The sequence below is a fragment of the Mobula birostris genome, chromosome 1, assembly GCF_030028105.1.
Source record: "Mobula birostris isolate sMobBir1 chromosome 1, sMobBir1.hap1, whole genome shotgun sequence".
In the NCBI taxonomy this organism is placed as follows: Eukaryota; Metazoa; Chordata; class Chondrichthyes; order Myliobatiformes; family Myliobatidae; genus Mobula; species Mobula birostris.
In genome coordinates, this window is record NC_092370.1 from 25,948,264 (window position 1) to 25,968,080 (window position 19,817).

At 42.3% G+C, this 19,817-nt stretch overlaps 1 protein-coding gene across 6 annotated transcripts in view; it reads left to right on the top strand.

Moving 5' to 3' along the window:
* LOC140195118 (band 4.1-like protein 3) overlaps nucleotides 1-19,817 on the top strand; it is a 194,225-nt gene that overhangs the window by 80,958 nt on the left and 93,450 nt on the right. For all 6 annotated transcript variants that reach the window (XM_072252946.1, XM_072252897.1, XM_072252907.1 and 3 more), the window contains exons 5-7: nucleotides 947-989; nucleotides 7,640-7,715; nucleotides 16,301-16,519. In XM_072252946.1, the coding sequence (XP_072109047.1) occupies nucleotides 947-989; nucleotides 7,640-7,715; nucleotides 16,301-16,519 (338 nt within the window). The remainder of the gene's footprint in view (nucleotides 1-946; nucleotides 990-7,639; nucleotides 7,716-16,300; nucleotides 16,520-19,817) is intronic.

Genomic DNA, 19,817 nt, shown 5'->3' on the forward strand with positions numbered 1-19,817 from the left:
TGTAGGAACATTCAGTGATGGGGCAAGTGAAGTTATCCCCTTTGGTTTCAAGAGCCTGATGGCAGAGGGGTAATAGCTATTCCTCACGTGGATGGTGTGAGTCCTGAGCCTTCTTCCTGACGGCAGCAGAGAGAAGAGAGCATGTTGTGGTTGGTGGGGGTCCCTGATAATGGAAGCGACTTTCCTGCGATATCGCTTCATGTAGATGCGCTCAGCGGTGGGGAGGGTTTCACGTGTGATGGACTGTGTGGTTTCTCTGGACAGCACCGACTGGGTGCGTGAAAACAGATTCTGTTCATTCATACGGTGTATAAAATTTAGTGCCCCAGTGAAATTTAAGTATTGCTGTTACCTACGTTTGGATATTTCCTTTGCTATGTTTAGTTGCTTATTGAAAATATATGTGCCTAATCTCTTTTACAATTTAATATTAAAATATTGTGAAGGTGTTTTTGGGGGAGGCATTGCAGAATGGTGTGCAATAGGTTTGCTGCCTCTCAGTTCCAGCGACCCAGATTCAATCCTGACTTTTGGCGCTGTCTGTGATTGGGTGGGTGTCCTCTGTTTTCCTCTATTCTATCGGATGTGCAGGTTGCTGGATTAATTTGCTCCTGTGAATCCTCCTGAGTGTGTGGATGAGTGGTGGAAACTTTAGTGGATGAGTGGGTGGTGGCTGGGGCAGAATTGATGGGGCTGTGGAGGAAAGAAACTAGAATTGGAGTAAGATTGTAAATTGATACCTGGTGGTCAACATAAAGAGCTGGCCTGTTTCCATGCTCTCTGACTAACTTTCTGGGAATCCATGTCTAACCCCGATTTGTGGTTATACTTTAGCAGTTTGCATTTCTCCTGAGTTAAATTAATGCTTCATTCTTAGGTAAAGTTTTAATCGATCAGGCTTCAGGCTATGGTTATAAAATTAACATATTAAAATGTTGCATTTCAGAACTGGTTGGACCCAGCCAAGGAAATTAAAAAGCAGATCCGAAGTGAGTACGATTTACCAATGACTTGAAGTGTGACTCGCAACTAATGATTGTTGAAATGATGCAGACCTTCACACTCTAGGAGTTTGAACAACCGCATCTTTCAAACGGGCTTTTATTACCTATATTTTCCCCATTTTTTTGTTTTTAATCTCTTATTTAAAGAAAAACTTCTACTAAATAATGGAATATCTACCTTTTTTTATTGAGTTACCATTGAATCGCAGGAGCAGTAACTATTGCTGGTGAGGCACAAATGAATGATAATAGCTAAAGGTAGAAATAATCTCATTGCAGCCGTCGATATCAAATCAGGTTTATTCAGGTCTGCAAAATATTTACTGACAAGAAAGTGGATGTAGAATGCTTGGAAAACAAATAGTCAAAGTTCAGAGTATATTTATTATCGACGTATGTGTATATTATACTTCGAGATTTGTCTCCTAATGGGCAGTCAGTACAGTACATATCCTCACAGGATCTCACATGTTCTAGATTTGATGTGAGTGAGGCACAGTGCTATTGGTTTGCATTCAGTGTTGTCCCATTTGAACTCCACATCATTATAGCACCATACACACATAAAGATGTTATTTGAATTAAGAATCATTATCCTTATCTGATATATTTCTTACAGCTCCTAATCCTAATTTCACAATAGTATATGCCTTTAGCCCTTTAGACACAGTTCTGAACCACTTATCAATGCCTGTTGTCTGTAATCTGAACTTTTTACAGTGCTGTCATAGCAGGCAACCTGTAAACTCTAGCTCTTTGAACTCTCTACTTTATTAATCTTGTGCAGCTCTAAATATCCTGTCTGCTCACTTACTTGTTCCCTATCCTTCAACAGGTCAATTACAACAACCACATTCTCATTTACAAATCCTTCCTGATTTCATGCCACACAATCTTTTTGGACATTGAAATTAGTTTAATATTATCACATACACAAAGATTCAGTTAAAAGCTTCTTTTGCATTCTGTTCATAGGGATCAGATCATTACACAGTGCGTTGAGGAAAAAGCAGGTAAAACAATAACAAACACAAGGTATTCTGCAGATGTTGAAGATCCAGAGCGACACACACAAAAATGCTGGAGGAACTCGGCAGGTCAGGCAACATCTATGGAAGTGAATAAACAGTCGACGTTTCAGGCTGGAAAGGAGGGGGGAAACCACCAGAATAAAGAGGTGGGGTGGGGGAGGTAAAAAGGACAAGCTAAAAGTGATAAGTGAAGCCAGGTCGATGGGGAAGGTAAGGTCTGGAGAATAAGGGGTCTGATAGGACCGGAGAGTAGATCACAGGATAAAGGGAAGGAGGAGGGGCACCAGAGGAGGTGATAGGCAGATGAGGAGGCCAGAGTGGAGAATGGAAGAAGACAGAAGGGATGGGGGGGGATTACTTTAAGGGGAAATCAATATTCACATCATCCGATTGGAGGCTACCTAGATCAGTGGTCTCCAACCACTGGGCCGTGGACCGGTACCGGGCCGCAAAGCGTGTGCTACCAGGCCGCGAGGAAACGATATGATTTGCCGATAGGAGTCATCTGGACCTTTCCTCATTCCCGGTCACGGCCACTGTTGAGCCATTACGCATGTGAGGTCATTACCCACGCGTCATCCATGTCAGCGCGGGAAAGAGATCAACTCCTTGAGCTTGCAAATGACGGCAGGCTGAGAAGTATGTTTGACATAACATCTCTGTCGGCATTCTGGATCAAATTCAAGGCTAAATATCCTGAGATAGCCAGGAAAGCACTGAAAACGTTGCTTCCATTTCCAACATTTTTCTGAGAAGCGGAGTTTTCTGCAATGAATGCAACGAAAACTAAATTGCGGAATAAACTGGACATAAGGAACCCCATTCGAGTATCGCTGTCTCCCATCACCCCTCGATGGCACCGTCTTGTTGCAGGGAAACAAGCCCAGGGCTCCCACTGATTCAGCGATATTGGTGTGTTGCACTGATTTTATATGTTCATACGGGGAAAATATGTGCTGTGTGTTTAATATCCAAATGTTACTTTAAATGTTATGATGCTATTGACTTATATACAATTACAGCACGGAAACAGGCCATCTCTGCCCTTCTAGTCCATGCCGAATGCTACTCTCACCTAGTCCCACCGACCTGCACTCAGCCTATAACCCTCCATTCCTTTCCTGTCCATATACTTGTACAATTTTTCTTCAAATGATAATATCGAACCTGCTTCTGCCACTTCTACTTGAAGTTCATTCAACACTTAATTCAAGCTCCCCTGTCCTCCCCTGATAATTGACATCACTATATTCATGCGAGGAAAATATGCGCTGTGTGTTTAATATTAAATTCGTTAGATAAACCCTTTTAGAAACGAAACGAAATTGAGCGTATTAGCCACTTTTCACCTATATTCCGGTGGTGATTAATACCGCCCCCCTCCCCCCGAACAGAATTGCCAAAAAGGATTTGCAGGGGAAAGAAAATTGGCAGGTCACGACGTGCATGAGTACTGGTGCCCGCGCAAGGCTTCATGGTCACTGTAGTCTTTTTCGGGGTAAACACAACGTATTTGACTGCTACTCTTGTCCGTTGGCAACCCTACCACCCCCCCACCCACCCAGGTCGGCCGGTCCGCAGTGCAAAAAAGGTTGGGGACCCCTGACCTAGATGATATGAGGCATTGCTCTTCTTCCCTGAAAGTAGCTTCATGGAAATCATGGATGGAGCAGAATGCGCTGAGTGGTGGTGGGGGGGAGGGAAGTAAAACTATGTCTGGTGGTGGGATCCTGTTGAGGATGGCTGAAGTTGCGGAGAATGATATGTTGGATGTGGGGGCTCGTGAGATGGTAGGTGAAGACAAGAGGAACTCTATCCCTGTTAAGATCATCGCCCTCCTTTGCACATCATGCTAATGGTTGAATCCTGATTAGGCAAGTTTGTGGTTCCTGTCACAAGATGCTGGAGGAACTCAGCAGGTCAGGCAACATCTCTGGAGAGGAATAAAGAGCCGACATTTCGGACTGAAACCCTTCTTCAGGATTCATGAGGTTCTGATGAAGGATCTCGGCCGGAAATATTGGCTCACTATTCCTCTTTGTAGATTATGCCAGACCTCCTGAAATTCTTTCAGCATTTTGTGTGTGTTACAATAAACCTGAGATTTTTTAAAAACTTAACACTTTGTAAACTGATCCCAGCTGGTGGTGTAGTGGCAGCAGCGCTGGACTGCAAGGCAGAGGTTGTGAAGTTCAAATCCAGCCGGCTCCCCCCGGCATGCTTTTCATCCGTGCAGGGTTAAGAGCTGGTGATCTCTTTTGGGGGAAAAAAACTCACCCGGCAGAAGGCAATGGCAAACCACTGCTGTAACTTACCTCGTACGTGAATTCCAACTATGTCAGAACGGCGTGGGAGAAAGTCGTCCACTACCCGGAAAAATTCTGGATGCGATCTGATAGCACTGTGTGTCAGTAGACGTGTTGGCAAAGCAACATCATTCCTTGCTCGACTCTCCTCGCGGGTCTGGGAGAATCTGAAACTTGCTACAAAGACCAATACCTGACCAGATCCTAACCCGGATCTGGGCCGTACCCTCCAAATATCCAGACCTGCCTCTCAGTTTTTTTGCACTACCTTACTTTCCATTTTCTATGTATGATTTGTAATTTAAATTTTTAATATTTACTATCGATTTGTACTCCAGGGAGCGGGAAGCGCAGAATCAAATATTGCTGTGATGATTGTACGTTCTAGTATCAATTGTTTGGCGACAATGAAGTATAAAGTAAGACTGCCGTGTACATTGCCTGCGTTTAAGCACCCTCCTGTATGGTAGCGAGACTTGGACCATCTACTCCAAACAGGAGAGGAAACTCAATAGTTTTCACCTGCGCAGCCTTCGCCACATCCTCGGCATCACCTGGAGAGACAAAATCCCAAACTCTGAGGTCCTCTCCCGCAGTGCACTTTCCACAATGTTCACGCTTTTAAGACAACGCAGACTGCGCTGGGCCACGTCCGTCATATGAAGGATGGTAGACTGCCAAGGAACATCCCCTATGGAGAACTAGCAACAGGCAAGAGGAACGTTGGTAGACCCCAGCTTCGCTTCAAGGACCTTTGCGAGCATGACATGAAAGCCTTAAAAATCAACACAGAGTGCTGGGAAGATACAGCAGATGATCACAACAAATGGCGAGGTACTCTTCAGCAACACCTAGGGCAAGGTGAAAGTGTGATCCTGAGCCAGTTTGAGGAGCAGAGAGTGAAACGGAGAGCACAGCGGACACTGGACAACAATTCCACGACACCCTACATGTTCAGCAGCTGTGGCAGAGCCTGCTGTTCCAGGATCAGCCTCAATACCAATCAACCACAACCTGACGGAGGCCTCATGCGTGGCCAAGTGGTTAAGGAGTCGGTCTAGTGATCTGAAGGTCGCTAGTTCGAGCCTCAACTGAGGCAGCATGTTGTGTCCTTGAGCAAGGCACTTAACCACACATTGCTCTGCGACGACACCAGTGCCAAGCTGTATCGGCCCTCGCACCCTTCCCTTGGACAATGTCGGTGGCGTGGAGAGGGCAGACTTGCAGCATGGGCAACTGCTGGTCTTCCATATAACCTTGCCCAGGCCTGCGCCTTGGAAACCTTCCAAGGCGCAAATCCATGGTCTCACAAGACTAACAGATGCCTGCTTCTTTCATATTACAGGCTCTTGAGATTATAATGACAGTTTTCAGATACATTGTTTTGATAAAATGATACATCACATGAATGCATTGAAAGGGGTTGTTTCCATCAAGAAAGAAATTATGAAGCCTAAGTGCCCATCTGTCTACTAATTAAGTAGAGTTATGTATCACAAAGCTATTTGCATGTGTCGAGAAAATTGACTGATATTTGTGCTGATATTCACACTTATTGTGGTAGGAGTTTAAGTTAAAGAGTGACAGAACAACTAATGTGAGTTCACAGTTGTTTTAGGAAACCTTACAACCATTTTAAACTTGCTATTGTTTAACAACAACGGTAACTTGTACTTATGGGGTGTCCAAGGGGTAAGAAGTCACCAAGACACAGAAGGAGGTAACAGGGCAGGTGACAAGACTTCAGGAAGCTCCTTTGAAGCATCTTTGGGGATAATGCAGACGTGAAAGAGGGAGTTAGAGCTAACAAGGACAACCAGCTGCAACAGAGCAATTAAAATAGTGAATTATCAAGATCATATTTGGTGGAGCTCTGATATCTCTGAAGGACAGGAGACCAGGAGACCAAAACAGTGGAAGGATTGGAAAATGAGGGTGAGGATACTAAAGCATCGTATCGGAAATGACAACTTGAAGACAAACTAAAAGTTGCTGAGAGGCAAAGCGAGGGAGTATCGCACTGTGTGATGTAATTCCAACTAACCGAATTCCAAGTCGAAAAAGTACATTTAATCGTTTATTACAAATCAACAATAAATATCATTCAACTCTTCCATAATTCACGGTAAAAACAAAAACGAGCGAAATTGGATCAAATTCAAGGACAAAAAACATGTGCTCCCTACTCACCTGTGCTGCCATGCAGATGAACAGGCGAATATATTCATTTATTTTTACTGCCATCCAAACCCACTTGACAAGTTACCTTAACCCAAAGTGAGGATGTACAACACAAATACCACACAGACAGACAATAAATGGATACTTGGCTCCTACAATATCAAACTAGGAGCTGTGGAAGATCAGTGAGCCCACAGATGATGGATAAAAAGAAATTGATGCAGAACAGTTCACACACAACATATAGAATGATGGTTATTTTATGGAGGGTAGGATTTGAGATGCTGACCAAACAGCTTTAATGAGGGCAAGTCCAGATATAGCTGAGTTCTCCCCAGGTAATGAGGTTGATCTGCCACAGTTATGTTATTTCCAAGCCGCAGATGACAGACAGTTTCCAAGGAGAGTGAGGGAGTCAATAGCAAAGGGACCAAACGCTGTCTCCCTCATACTGAGTGATGCTTCTTCTCATTCAGGGCTTGGTTTTGAACAGTTAGACTGCTTGTAGCTGGTAGCCATGAAGGAGAGCTACTTTCTATCATTGCTGGGTACCCTCTGCTTATATGAGCAGGATGATGGGGTGTTGTTAGATTATATTGTAGGGCATTATGTAGATTTAGCTGAGTGGTCTAAAGGAAAATATATCAGCGAGAAAGGGAAGTTGGTGGTTTTTTTGGGAGAAAGGAAAAGTGAGAGGTGGATCTTGTAAAGCAAGAAGAACTTGGAACAGACATGAAGGGAAGAAGGAAGAGAGGAGGGAAACTTATAAGATGCTTGCTGACGGCTGAGGCAAATCTTCAAAGCAGGACTGTGGAAAGGAGAGAAGCAGCACAGGCAGATGACAGGGCAGTTTTGAACCCGTTAAAGATGACACTGCAGGAGAGAGAGGGCCATTTAGAGACTTTGTGGTAAAGAAAGGAAACTTGGGTATCTTTCCAATCCAGGATAGATCCAAGTTGAAGTAGTCAACAAACTTCATGACACGTGACTTGGTAATAAACCTGATTCTGATTCTGACTGTGCAAATGCTGGATTTGTATTGCAAGTAAATACACAATTCTTAAAGTAATTATTTCGTGCAAAGCTTAAATCTTTTGAATGATCTGTCTCCATCTAGGTGGTTTGTGGCAGTTTGCATTCAATGTAAAATTTTATCCTCCGGATCCCGCTCAGCTCTCTGAGGACATTACACGGTGAGTGGAATAAAGTATTTGCAGTTGAGTCGACCATGGTCAAACATCGTTTTGTAAACACTTTCCTCAGGATTAATCCTTCCAAAGATTAAGAGGGCACATGGCATGCTTGCACAGTGTGAAATAGAGTATTGAATTCCACAAAATACCTTACATGCAGTCAGTTATTTTTAATTAAGATGAACAATATTCACCAAAGGAAATAAATTTTGTAGTGGATTAGAAACAATGGAGAATCTGCAGATGCTGGAAATCCAAGCCAAACGCATGAAATGCTGGAGAAACTCAGCAGGCCAGGCAGCATCTATGGAAAGGAGTTAACAGTCGACATTTCACCTGTACTCCTTTCCATAGATGCTGCCTAGCCTGCTGAGTTCCTCCAGCGTTTTGTGTGGGTTACTGTAGATTAAACATTTTTAAACAGAAGTATGCTACTTAATGGCAGAATATAAAAAATATGATGATTCTATGTAAACCTAACCTAGTAAAATGAAGAAAAACTGATTAAAACAGCAAATCTAGTGAGTGAAATGCTCAGTAGATTCAGCAGAATCTGTGAAAATAAAACAGAATTAATACTTCACGTTTTGCATCCTTTGTCAGAACTGGAGAAGAGAGAAAACAAGTATGTTCTGTTTTCTTGTGAATTTGGCTTGTATGAAGCAGTAATTCAGTTTTTCTTTGAGCAGATGCTGCCGGATCTACTGAATATTTCCCTTATTTTCACACTGTCAGTATCATCACTCATTTGATTTCCATAAAACGAGAACAAATAGTTTTGTTTATAATATACCTTCCCTCACAGCAAGGAGAGGTGAACATGGACTAGCAGAAAGAGAAAGTGAAAGAGGGAGAAAGTAATGATGAATTTATCGCATAGTGGAAAAATATATTTTTTTAAAAATGGTGGAGGACACAGATATAGCAACAGAATGAATGAACGATTGAAATTAAAATGTAATGATTACAAGATCTTTCCTTTCATTGATAGTACAGTTTGCCTGAAGCAAAAACATCACAATATTATAAATAATCTTGGAATCTATCATTTGTTCAACTAAAATACTGTGCAGATTGCCATCCGAGTAGAGCTACATTAAGGATGATTTATTTTGGACCATCAGGAATGATGAGAATTGATAGACCCTCCACCTGAAATATTTCCATTTGGCTCTTCACTGCTGAGTGCTCTGAGCTTATTGGGTCTCACCAGTGGCAGAGTAATTCATTCTGTGTGATGCACTGATTTTTTTTTCCCTGAATGCTTTCTCTGCTATTGAAAATGTACATTAGTTAATGTGACTAGTGTAATTCGCTTGAAAGTTCATGTAATTTGAAAGCTTCACTTCAAAAATCCATGCACTCAACGTTCTGATTCAAAACAGCTTTCAGAAATTACTCATTTAATCATGTGAACACATTAATGATACATACATTTTAATATTTCCACTATCCATAAAATTGATGCATCAGATGTACAGCAGCTAATAATTACCGTGATGAGAGAAGAGTTCCCTACTTAAATAATGATCTTTAAATCCAAATTACAGGTACTGTATATTTAACTGTTGGATAAAAACAGACCGAAACCGAGAACGCAAAATAATCTGCAGATGCTGGGGCCAAAGCAACACTCACAACACGCTGGATTCTGCTGAGTTCCTCCTGCGTGTTGTGACCGAGAGCTTTCGAAATACAGTGCTATAGTGGTCCTTCTTAATAGTAATTGATCTTGGGTAATAAGTCTGATTCCACTTAAAGTTAATGGGGAGGAGCAAAACTGCAGCAATGTCAACCATCAAATCCTGGCACCAGTGAATGCTAAATCTAGAACAACACAAAATGGACTTGTTGTTTTAGATTGGCTCTCCTTTGTGTTAAAATATATGTTTTGCTGCCTACAGCAGAAGCTGATGGAAGAGCAGTAAAGAGAGCTTGTCAACTTGTTGTAAAACCAACAGATGAGATGGATTGTTTGTAGCATGTTGTCCAACTGAAACCATCAGAGAAAGAGACTTGGTACCATAGTGAAAGCCAATTATGTTTAAGGTGCACGTCTCAAATGTCTGCATGTTGCTATTTACTTGGATTGTTTTCTTTCAAACAGCATCTTGTGTTTTTATTAAATTGTCTTTCTTGATTCACAGCAAAGCACTGTAGTTTCGAGTCGAGAGGACTCTAAATAAAATCAATCATATCATGCAAGCTAGTAATTTAAGATAACTGTATCTGAGTTTTTCAAATTTCTACCTTTTAACTGTTGAAATGGTGGATTAAAGACAAATAATGTTGCCTTTATGATTTAAAAAAAAAGGCTCTAGTACTTGATTTCTGGCCAATGGGTCATTCAGTTAGTTAAAGATGCAATTTGAACTCCTAGAACTTGGACATAGTGCTTATCAATTGGTTTTTATGCCATCCTTTATAATCAAGTGAAGAAGTGTTCAGAGCTGTAAGATAATATTTGCACATTGTTTCAACTCATTGGAGGGTGTATATCTTTGGTTCAGATAACGCAATCTGCACACTGGCGACTTTCAAAATAACTGCTGAGATATACTTTCAGTTTTACTGGGGAAAGTGGCCAATTTAGCAACACACTCAAAAAATGCGGGTGAATGCAGCAGGCCAGGCAGCATCTCTAGGAAGAGGTACAGTCGACGTTTCAGGCTGGGACCCTTTGTCAGGACTAACTGAAAGAAGAGATAGCAAGAGGTTTGAAAGTGGGAGGGGGAGATCCGAAATGATAGGAGAAGACAGGTGGGGAGGGGTGGATCTCAGAGCTGGAAAGTTGATTGGCAAAAGGGATACCAGGCTGGAGAAGGGAGAAGGTCATGGGACGGGAAGCCTAGGGAGAAAGAGAAGGGGGGAGGGTATCCCGGAGGGTGGAGAGCAGGCAAGGAATTATAGTGAGATGGACAGAGGGAGAAAAAGAGAGAAAAAAAAGGGGGAAAAATATATTGAGGAACAACACCGTCTGGGTAGCCTCCAATCTGATGGCATGAATATTGACTTCTCTAACTTCCGTTAATGCCCCTCCTCCCCGTCACACCCCATTCCTTATTTATTTATTTAATATATTTTTTTACTTTTTCCCCTTTTTCTCTCTCTCTCTTTTTTCTCCCTCTGTCCCTCTCACTATAAAGGTTGATTTATACTTTGTGTCAACTTGACGCTGTAGGTACGGCGTCGCTGCGAACCATACACAGAGCCTACGCGATCCCTACGCCATAGCCTGAGCGCCCCGCTCCCAAAATGTAACTGTGCGTCGCAGCAAAGCAGACTGAACAACTGTGATTGGTCCGCTTGGTAGCATCGCATTTCCTCCTACGCTCCAGTAGCTTCCCATTGGCTGACTGAAGGGCAGGGAAGTGACTCTGGCTGCAATGCTTTCCATAAAGCTTTACAGACCTCCGAAATTATGGAGGACACGTTTCACTTTTACAAAAAAAGACGCTCGCTTTAAACTTGTTTACCCCGAGAAAGACGACCGTGACCATGAAGCCTTGCGCGGGCAGGTGTGTGCGCATGTGCGATGTGGCCGAATTGCAGAGCGACGCAGCCACCCCAACGCACAAGTATAAATGCTCACAACGCGCGTAGGCCACTTGCGTAGGTTAAGGCGTCAAGTTGGCGCAAAAGTATAAATCAGCCTTGCCTGCTCTCCACCCTCCGGGCTCCCCTCCCCCCTTCTGTTTCTCCACAGGCTTTCCGTCCCATGATCCTGTCCCTTCTCCAGCCTGGTATCCCTTTTGCCAATCAACTTTCCAGCTCTTAGATCCACTCCTCTCCTCCTGTCTTCTGCTATCATTTCAGATCTCCCCCTCCCCCTCCCACTTTCAAATCTCTTACTACCTCTTCTTTCAGTTAGTCCTGACGAAGGGTCCTGGCCCGAAACATCAACTGCCTGGCCTGCTGCGTTCACCGGCATTTTTTGTGTGCGTTGGATGAATTTCCAGCATCTGCAGATTTCCTCGAGGCCAATTTAGCAAGATAGATTGCAAAATATTGAGCCAGCCACCTTCCAAATGCTTGTCAACTGAGCCAGTCCTTCAATAGAGTTCTTGGACTCGTCATCTTCTGGCGATTCCATTGGCCAATATACCATATCATTCAGTGTTCCAGTTTTTCAGAATCTGTCAGTACAGCTGGAGGTGGTAGTGAGGGGCTTGAATTCACCACGATTATCACGGACTTTATAAAATCAGTCGTAGGCGATTGTGTCCCCACAAAATCATTCAGAGTCTTCTCCAACCAGAAGCCCTGGATGAACCATGAGATCCACAATCTGCTGAGGACCAGATCGGTGGCATTCGGGTCTGGCGACCAAGTAAGATGGAAGATGTCCAGGTGCAATCTACGGCATCTCATGTACGAAGCGGCAATTCTGGGCCAAACTTGAATCACTGAAGGATGCACGACAGCCATAGCAGGGGCTTGAATGTTATCCCCTCTTACGGAGTGAAAGCAAGTGACAGAGGTGATAAGGCTTCGCTCCCAGATGAGCTCAATGTCTTACATGATTGCTTCGACTATCAAAACGTGAAGGAAACTTCACAAACTCCCAGAGCCCCCGATGACCCTACCATTGTAGTCTCTGAGGTTGACATGAGAGCATCTGTCAGGAGGGTGAAATCACGGAAAGCATCCGGCCCAGATAGAGTACCTGGCCCACTACTAAAGACCTGTACTGATCAACTGGCTGGAGTGCTCATTAAAATATTTAACCTCTCCTTTTGGCAGTCTGAGGTACCCACCTGCTTCAAAGAGGCTTCATTTATACCGGAGACTGAGAAAAGCATGGTAACCTGCCTCAGTGACCATCATCCCAGTGGCACTTACATCCACTGTAATGAAATGCTTCAGGAAGTTGGTGATGAAGCATATCAATTGCTGCCCAAGAAGTGACTTGGATCTGCTGCAATTTGCCTACCCTCATAATGGGTCCACAGCAGATGCCATTTCATCGTCCCTTCACTTAACCCTACAACATCTGGACAGTGAAAATGCATATATCAGGATGCTCTTTATCAACTACTGCTCAACATTCAATACCATCATCCCCTTAAATCCAATCAATAAGCTTCAAGATCTTGGCCTCAATACCATCTCATGCAACTGAATCCTCGATTTCCTCACTTGCAGACCCCAGTCAGTTTGGATTGGCAAAAACAATCCTTTACAATCTCCATTAGTAGAGGTGTACCACAAGGCTGTGTGCTTAACCCCCTGCTCTACTCGCTTAATACTTATGACTTTGAGTTAAGCACAGCTGCAAAGCTATATCTAAGTTTACTGACGACATCACTGTTGTTGGCTGAATTAAAGGCGGTGATGAATCAGCGTATAGGAGGGTGATTGAAAATCTGACTGACTGGTAGCATAACAACAACCTCTCACTCAATGTCAGTAAGACCAAGGAGCTGATTATTGACTTCAGGAGGAGGAGGAAACTGGAGGTCCATTGTCCTGTCCTCATCAAGGATCAGAGGTGGAGAGGGTCAGCAACTTTAACTTCCTCAGTGTTAGCATTTCAGAGGATCTATCCCATAAGTGCTATGACGAAGAAAGCAAGGTAGCGCTTCTACCTCCTTAGAAGTTTGTGAAGATTTGGCATGACATCTCAAACTTTGACAAACGTTGGTGTATCTGTGGTGGAGAGTATATTGACTAGTCACGATCTAGTATGGAAACACCAATGCCCTCGAATGGAAGATCATACAAAAAGTAGTGGGTATGGCCCAGTCCATTATGGATAAAGCTCTCCTCACCATTGAGCTCATCTCTACAGAGCTCTGTCACAGGAAATCAGCATCCATCATCGAGGAGCCCCACCATCCAGGCTATGTTCTCTTCTTGCTGTTGCCATCAGGAAGAAGATATAGGGGCCTTGGGACCCACACCACCAGGTTCAGAAACAGTCATTATCCCTCAACCATCAGGGGGTCTTGAGCCAGAGGGGGTAACCACACCCAACTTCATCTGCCCCATCATTGAAATGTTCTCACAACCTATGGACTCACTTTCAAGGATTCTTCATCTCATGTTTTCATTATTTATTGTTTGTTTATTTTTTTTTCTCTTTTGTATTTGCACAGTTTGTCTTCTGTTGCACATTGGTTGTTTGTCTGTCCTGTCAGTCTTTCATTGATTCTGTTGTGTTTCTTGGATTTACTGTCCATTCCTGCAAGAAAATGAAACTCGGGGTTGTATATGGTGGCAAACATGTGCTTTGATAATACATTTACTTTGAACTTTGAGCCGAGTAAGACTTCGGCCTTTTCTGGGGACAACACTTATCTTTTTATATTTTACATTAAGTTAATACTCCAGTAGATGGGTGTAAAATATCATGAGACTCTAGGAAAAAACTGTAGATTCCACCATCCGCAGTTTCTGTTTTCTCTTGGTTGAATTCTTCACTTGCCCTTACAGAGTTTCATTATCTTTTGAACAGACGTTCTTTGAAGAATTAATCAAAACTTATTGGACTACAAAGTGTTAAAGTAACAAGCTAGCTGACCTCACTGTTATTCTACCGTTAAATCACACTTGTACATTTCTCCATGGGAACTTGCCAACGGGAGTTGGGTCCATCAGTCACAGCTTGGCCCTGAATGGCATCATGATCTTTCATAACATGTTTGGTATCATGAGACAGGGAAAAGCAAGACATGGTTACATAACAGGCAAAGAAATCCTTGACAGCTGGTTAAACCATGCCTCTGGCTTGGCAAGTTGTCAACATCTCTGAATGTTTATGCCGCCCAGAAGACTTCAGTCTCGTTTAAAATCCACTAACTGTTTAAAATTAATCAAGCATTTTAAAACTGAAATAATTAAGACTAAGAAGACTTTTAAAAAATAAGCTCAAGCAATTGAAGGGAATCTAAAAATACTGACCGTTTCAGCTGTGATGGGGTACGTATCTCCTAAGCAACACACATCAAAGTTGCTGGTGAACGCAGCAGGCCAGGCAGCATCTCTAGGAAGAGGTACAGTCGACGTTTCAGGCCGAGACCTTTCGTCAGGACATTTCTTGAATTTCCACCATCTGCAGAATTCCTGTTGTTTATGTATCTCCCAACTTCATTTTCCCTGTGATTTAGGGATTCATTTAAAAAGAAAATTGTGTCCATAAGACATAGGAGCAGTATTAGGCCACTCAACCTATCAACTCTGCTCTGCCATTCCATCACGGCTGATTTATTATCCCTCCTTAACTCACTCTCCTGCCTTCTATCCGTAACCTTTGACACCCTTAGTAATCAAGAACCTATCAACGTCTGCCTTAAGTACACCGAATGACCTAGCCTCCACAGCCATCTGTGGCACTGAATTCCACAGATTCACCATCCTGTGGCTAAAGGAATTCCTCTTCATCTCTCTTATAAGAGGACGTCCTTGTATTCTGAGACTTTGATATCTGGTCCTAGACTCCCTCACTCTAAGAATCATTCCCTCCACATCCACTCTATCTGGGCCTTTCCCCGCTGCTGCCCTCACTTCTGGACACATATTAATGAAAATACCAAAGCTGCTGTCTTTTAAACAGGAAAATATCAGCAGCTTACTGCCAGTCTCACTGGAGAGAAATTTAAGAGAGGAAGCAGCATATTGGTAAATTTGCAAGACATGTATGCCATATTTTGTCAGAGATACAAGTCTGAATCCCACCAGCTAGTTTGGAAATTTGAATACAGTTAATGTATTTGGAATAAAAACGCAGTGATTAAACCATGAAATGGAAGTGTTCACCCATCTGATTCACATCTTGAATAAGGAATTTGATTTTCCTTTCCTAGCTGAGTATGTGACTTTTCAATCCACAGCAATACTGTTGATTCTTATTGCCCTCTGACAGAGCTGAACAAGGCTATTCAATGCAGAGCAATTAGACCTGACTATAATGCCCATGTCCTGAGCATGCACGTTTTACAAATTATCTTTTTGCATATAACAATAGTTTTAATAAACTACTTGGGAACTTATAAAATCATTATATGAAAATAAACAGCTTTTGTAATTTGATTGTTTAATATTCCTGTGATCTGTCTAAATTTCATTATTAAGTTGTACTCCACTGAAAGCAAAGAATGTCTCCAGTGTTGAGAAATTCTCAAGCTGCCAGAAAGAGACATCTGTGACTTACTCCACTAAATTACATCGGTTCAGAGTAATCAATGTGGAATCTTCATCAAATTCATATTCTTTTTTTAAAAAAAGAAATGATGTATATTCACAAACAAGAGAAAATCTGCAGATGCTGGAAATCCAAGGCAACACACAGAAAATGCTGGAGGAACATCACAGGCCAGGCAGCATCTATGGAAAGAAAGGAACAGTCGATGTTCCAGGCCGAGATCCTTCATCAAGGCCAGAAGAAGAGTCTCGGCCCGAAACGTCAACTGTTAATTCCCTTCCAAGGATGCTGCCTCTTCTGCCATGCAATACAGGTCTTTTTTCATTTGATTCCTGAAAAAAATATTGATTGTCATTTCTTAAGTCCGATGCCCCAGTGAATGCTGCTTACCTCCAAAAGTTTGGAAGATCTCAAGCTTCTTTTTCTTTATCCTCCCATCTAGGTACTACTTGTGTCTGCAGCTGAGGGATGACGTTGTCTCTGGACGATTGCCATGTTCTTTTGCCACACATGTCTTGCTTGGTTCATACACGGTCCAAGCCGAACTGGGGGACTATGACCCAGATGAGTACGGCACTGAGTACATCAGTGAGTTTCGCTTTGCTCCGAATGAAACTAAGGAACTGGAAGAAAAAATAATAGAACTACACAAAACTCACAAGTACGTGTAACAGTACTTAGGCATGTACAGTAATTTGATAGTTTAAAATTGCTGGCAGCTTTCATTGAGTCATTTATAACTAGTCCATAAATTTAGTGGACAAGGCAAGTCATGTGCCACTAATAAATCCTAATTGCCAAAAAAAATCAACAACATTTTGCTTTGATATTTTAATTATAAACACTTATCAAGACTATTTGGCCTATCAAGTCTGCTCCACCATTCCATCAGGGCTGATTTATTAACCTCCCGGACCCCATTCTCCTGCCTTCTCCCTGCGACATTTGACGCCATGATTAATCAAGAACCTATCAACTTCCGCTTTAAATATACTCAATAACCTGGCCTCCACAGCTGTCAGTGGCAAAGAGTTCTACAGATTCACCTCCCTCTGGCTAAAGACATTTTTCTGTTCTAAATGGACATCCCACATTTCTGAATCTGTCTCCCTTTGGCCCTTGACTCCCCCACTATAGGAAACATTATAGTCAAGTCAAGTCACTTTTTATTGTCATTTTGACCATAACTGCTGGTACAGTACACAGTAAGAGCGAGACAACATTTTTCAGGACCATGGTGCTACATGAACAATACAATGAACTATGTGAAACAACACAAAACTACGCTAGACTACAGACCTACCCAGGACTGCATAAAGTGCACAAAACAGTGCAGGCATTACAATAAATAATAAACAAGTCAATAGGCACAGTAGAGGGCAGTAGGTTGGTGTCAGTTCAGGCTCTGGGTATTGAGGAGTCTGATGACTTGGGGGAAGAAACTGTCACATAGTCTGGTTGTGAGAGCTCAAATACTTTGGTGCCTTTTGCCAGATGGCAGGAGGGAGAAGAGTTTGTATGAGGGGTGTGTGGGGTTCCTCATAATGCTGTTTGCTTTACGGATGCAGCGTGTGGTGTAAATGTCTGTAATGGCGGGAAGAGAGACCTCGATGATCTTCTCAGCTGTTAGCCTAACCTTAGTGGTTGGGGAAGTGTGGGGGTCTATTATTAAGGATGAGGTTTTGGGGTACTTTGAGATTAATGATAAAATAACTCAAAAGTCAGTATGGTTTCTGTAAAGGGAAATCTTGCCTGATAAATCTGTTAGAGTTCTTTGAGGAAGAAACAAGTAGGGTGAGCAAAGGAGAGACAGAGGATGTTATTTAGTTGGATTTTCAGAAGGCATTTGGTAAGATGCCACACATGAGGCTGCTTAACAAGATAAAATCCTATGGTTTTACAGGAAAGATACTGGCATGGATAGCAGAATGGCTGACAGGCAGAGGCAGCAAGTGGGAATAAATGGAGTCTTGTCTGGTTGGCTGCCAGTGACTAGTGGTGTTCCTTAGGGGTCAGTATTGGACTGCTGCTTTTCACATTGTTTGTCAGTGATTTTGATAATGAAATTGATGGCTTTGTGGCAAAGTTTACCCGTGATACGAAGATAGGTGGAGGGATAGGTAGTGCTGAGAAAGCCATGTGATTGCAGCAAGACTTACGTTTGTAGATAAATTAAGAAGAGTGGGCAAAAAAAGAGGCAATGGAATACAGTGTTGGGAAATATATGATAATGCATTTTGGTAAAAGGAATAATAGTGCAGACTATTATTTAACTGGGGAGAAAACTCAAACATCAGAGGTGCAAGGGGACTTAGGAATCCTAATACAAGACTCACAGAAGATTAATTTGTAGGTTGAGTCTGTGGTCAGGAAGACAAGTGCAGTGTTGGTATTTATTTCAAGGGGAATGGAATATAAAAGTAAGGAGATAATGCTGATACTTTGTAAGACATTGGTCAGGCCACTCTTGAATATTGTCAAAGGTTATGGGCCCCATATCTCAGAAAGGATGTGTTGTCATTGGAGCCCAGAGGAGGTTCACAAGGATAATTCTGGGAGAGAAGGGGTTAACATATGAAGAGTGTTTGGCAGGTTTGGGCCTGTACTCACTGGGATTTAGAAGAATACATGGCGGGGATCTCATTGAAACTTACCGAATGTTGAAAGGTCTGGATAAGGGGTATATGGAGAGGATGTTTCCTTTGGTGGGGTAACCAGAACAGGAGGGCACAGGCTCAGAACTGAAGGACGACCCTTTCAAACAGAGGTAAGGAGGAATTTTTTTTAGCCAGAGAGTAGTGGATCTGTGGAACACTTTACCATGGACTGCAGTGGAAGCCAAGTCCGGGGTATTTTCAAAGTGGAAATTGATAGTTTCCGAGAAGAGAGTATATGGGGTTGAGTGAGATCCAGGATCAGTCATGATGGAATGGTAGAGCAGACCTAATGGACTGAATGGCCTGAATTCTGCTTCTATGTCTTTTGGTCTTATCCTCTCCACATCCACCCTTTCCACGCCCTTCAATATTCGATAGATTTCAATGAGATACCCCCTCATTCTTCTAAACTCCAGCGAGTTCAGACCCAGAGCCATCAAACACTCCTCAAATGTTAACCCTTTGATACTTGGGATCATTCTCACGATCCTCCTCCGGACTCTCTCTAATACCAGTACATCTTTCTTAGATAAGGAGCCGAAAACTGCTCACAATACTCCAAATGCAGTCTGATCAAAGCCTTGTAAAGTTTTAGCATCACGTCCTTGCTTTTGTATTCTAGTCCTCTTGAAATGAATGCTAACGTTGCATTTGCCTTCCTTACCATTGACTCAACCTGCATGAGGACTCCCAAGTTCCTCTGCACCTTTAATTTCTGAATTTTCTCCCCATTTAGAAAACAGCCCCAGCCTTTCTTCCTTCTGCCAAAGTCCATGACCATGAAATTCCCTAAACTACATTCCAAGTGCCCATTCCCACAATCTGTCTAAATCCTTCTGCAAACACATTGCTCCCTCAACACTACCTGCAAATAAAAAAAAATAAAATTAATTACTAAATTAGATTTATGAGAAACAAATTATGGTAAGCCTGAAAGTAAAACTTGTAAATTTTGTAATTTATCAAATGTTTCTCTTGATGTTTTTTCCTTGGGCACTGTCTTGTGTCTTTTTAAACTGGAATTGGACGACAACAGCAAACAGAATATACACAGTGCTTCCTGTGGATAACAATTTAATTAGCTTCACTAATGCTAATTCCCATGATATAGAACAGTTGTTTACCAGTGACCCACTGCAAATCATTTTGGATTCAAAGTTGTATGTTGGCTGTGCATACAGTCTGCATACATTGGAGCATTACTGACTAATCAATGATATTAAGTGTCTTGTGTTTTTAATTTTAACTCTTCAGGTATTCAAGTTTTGGTTAAATTATTCTTCAGAGATTTCAATCTTTATC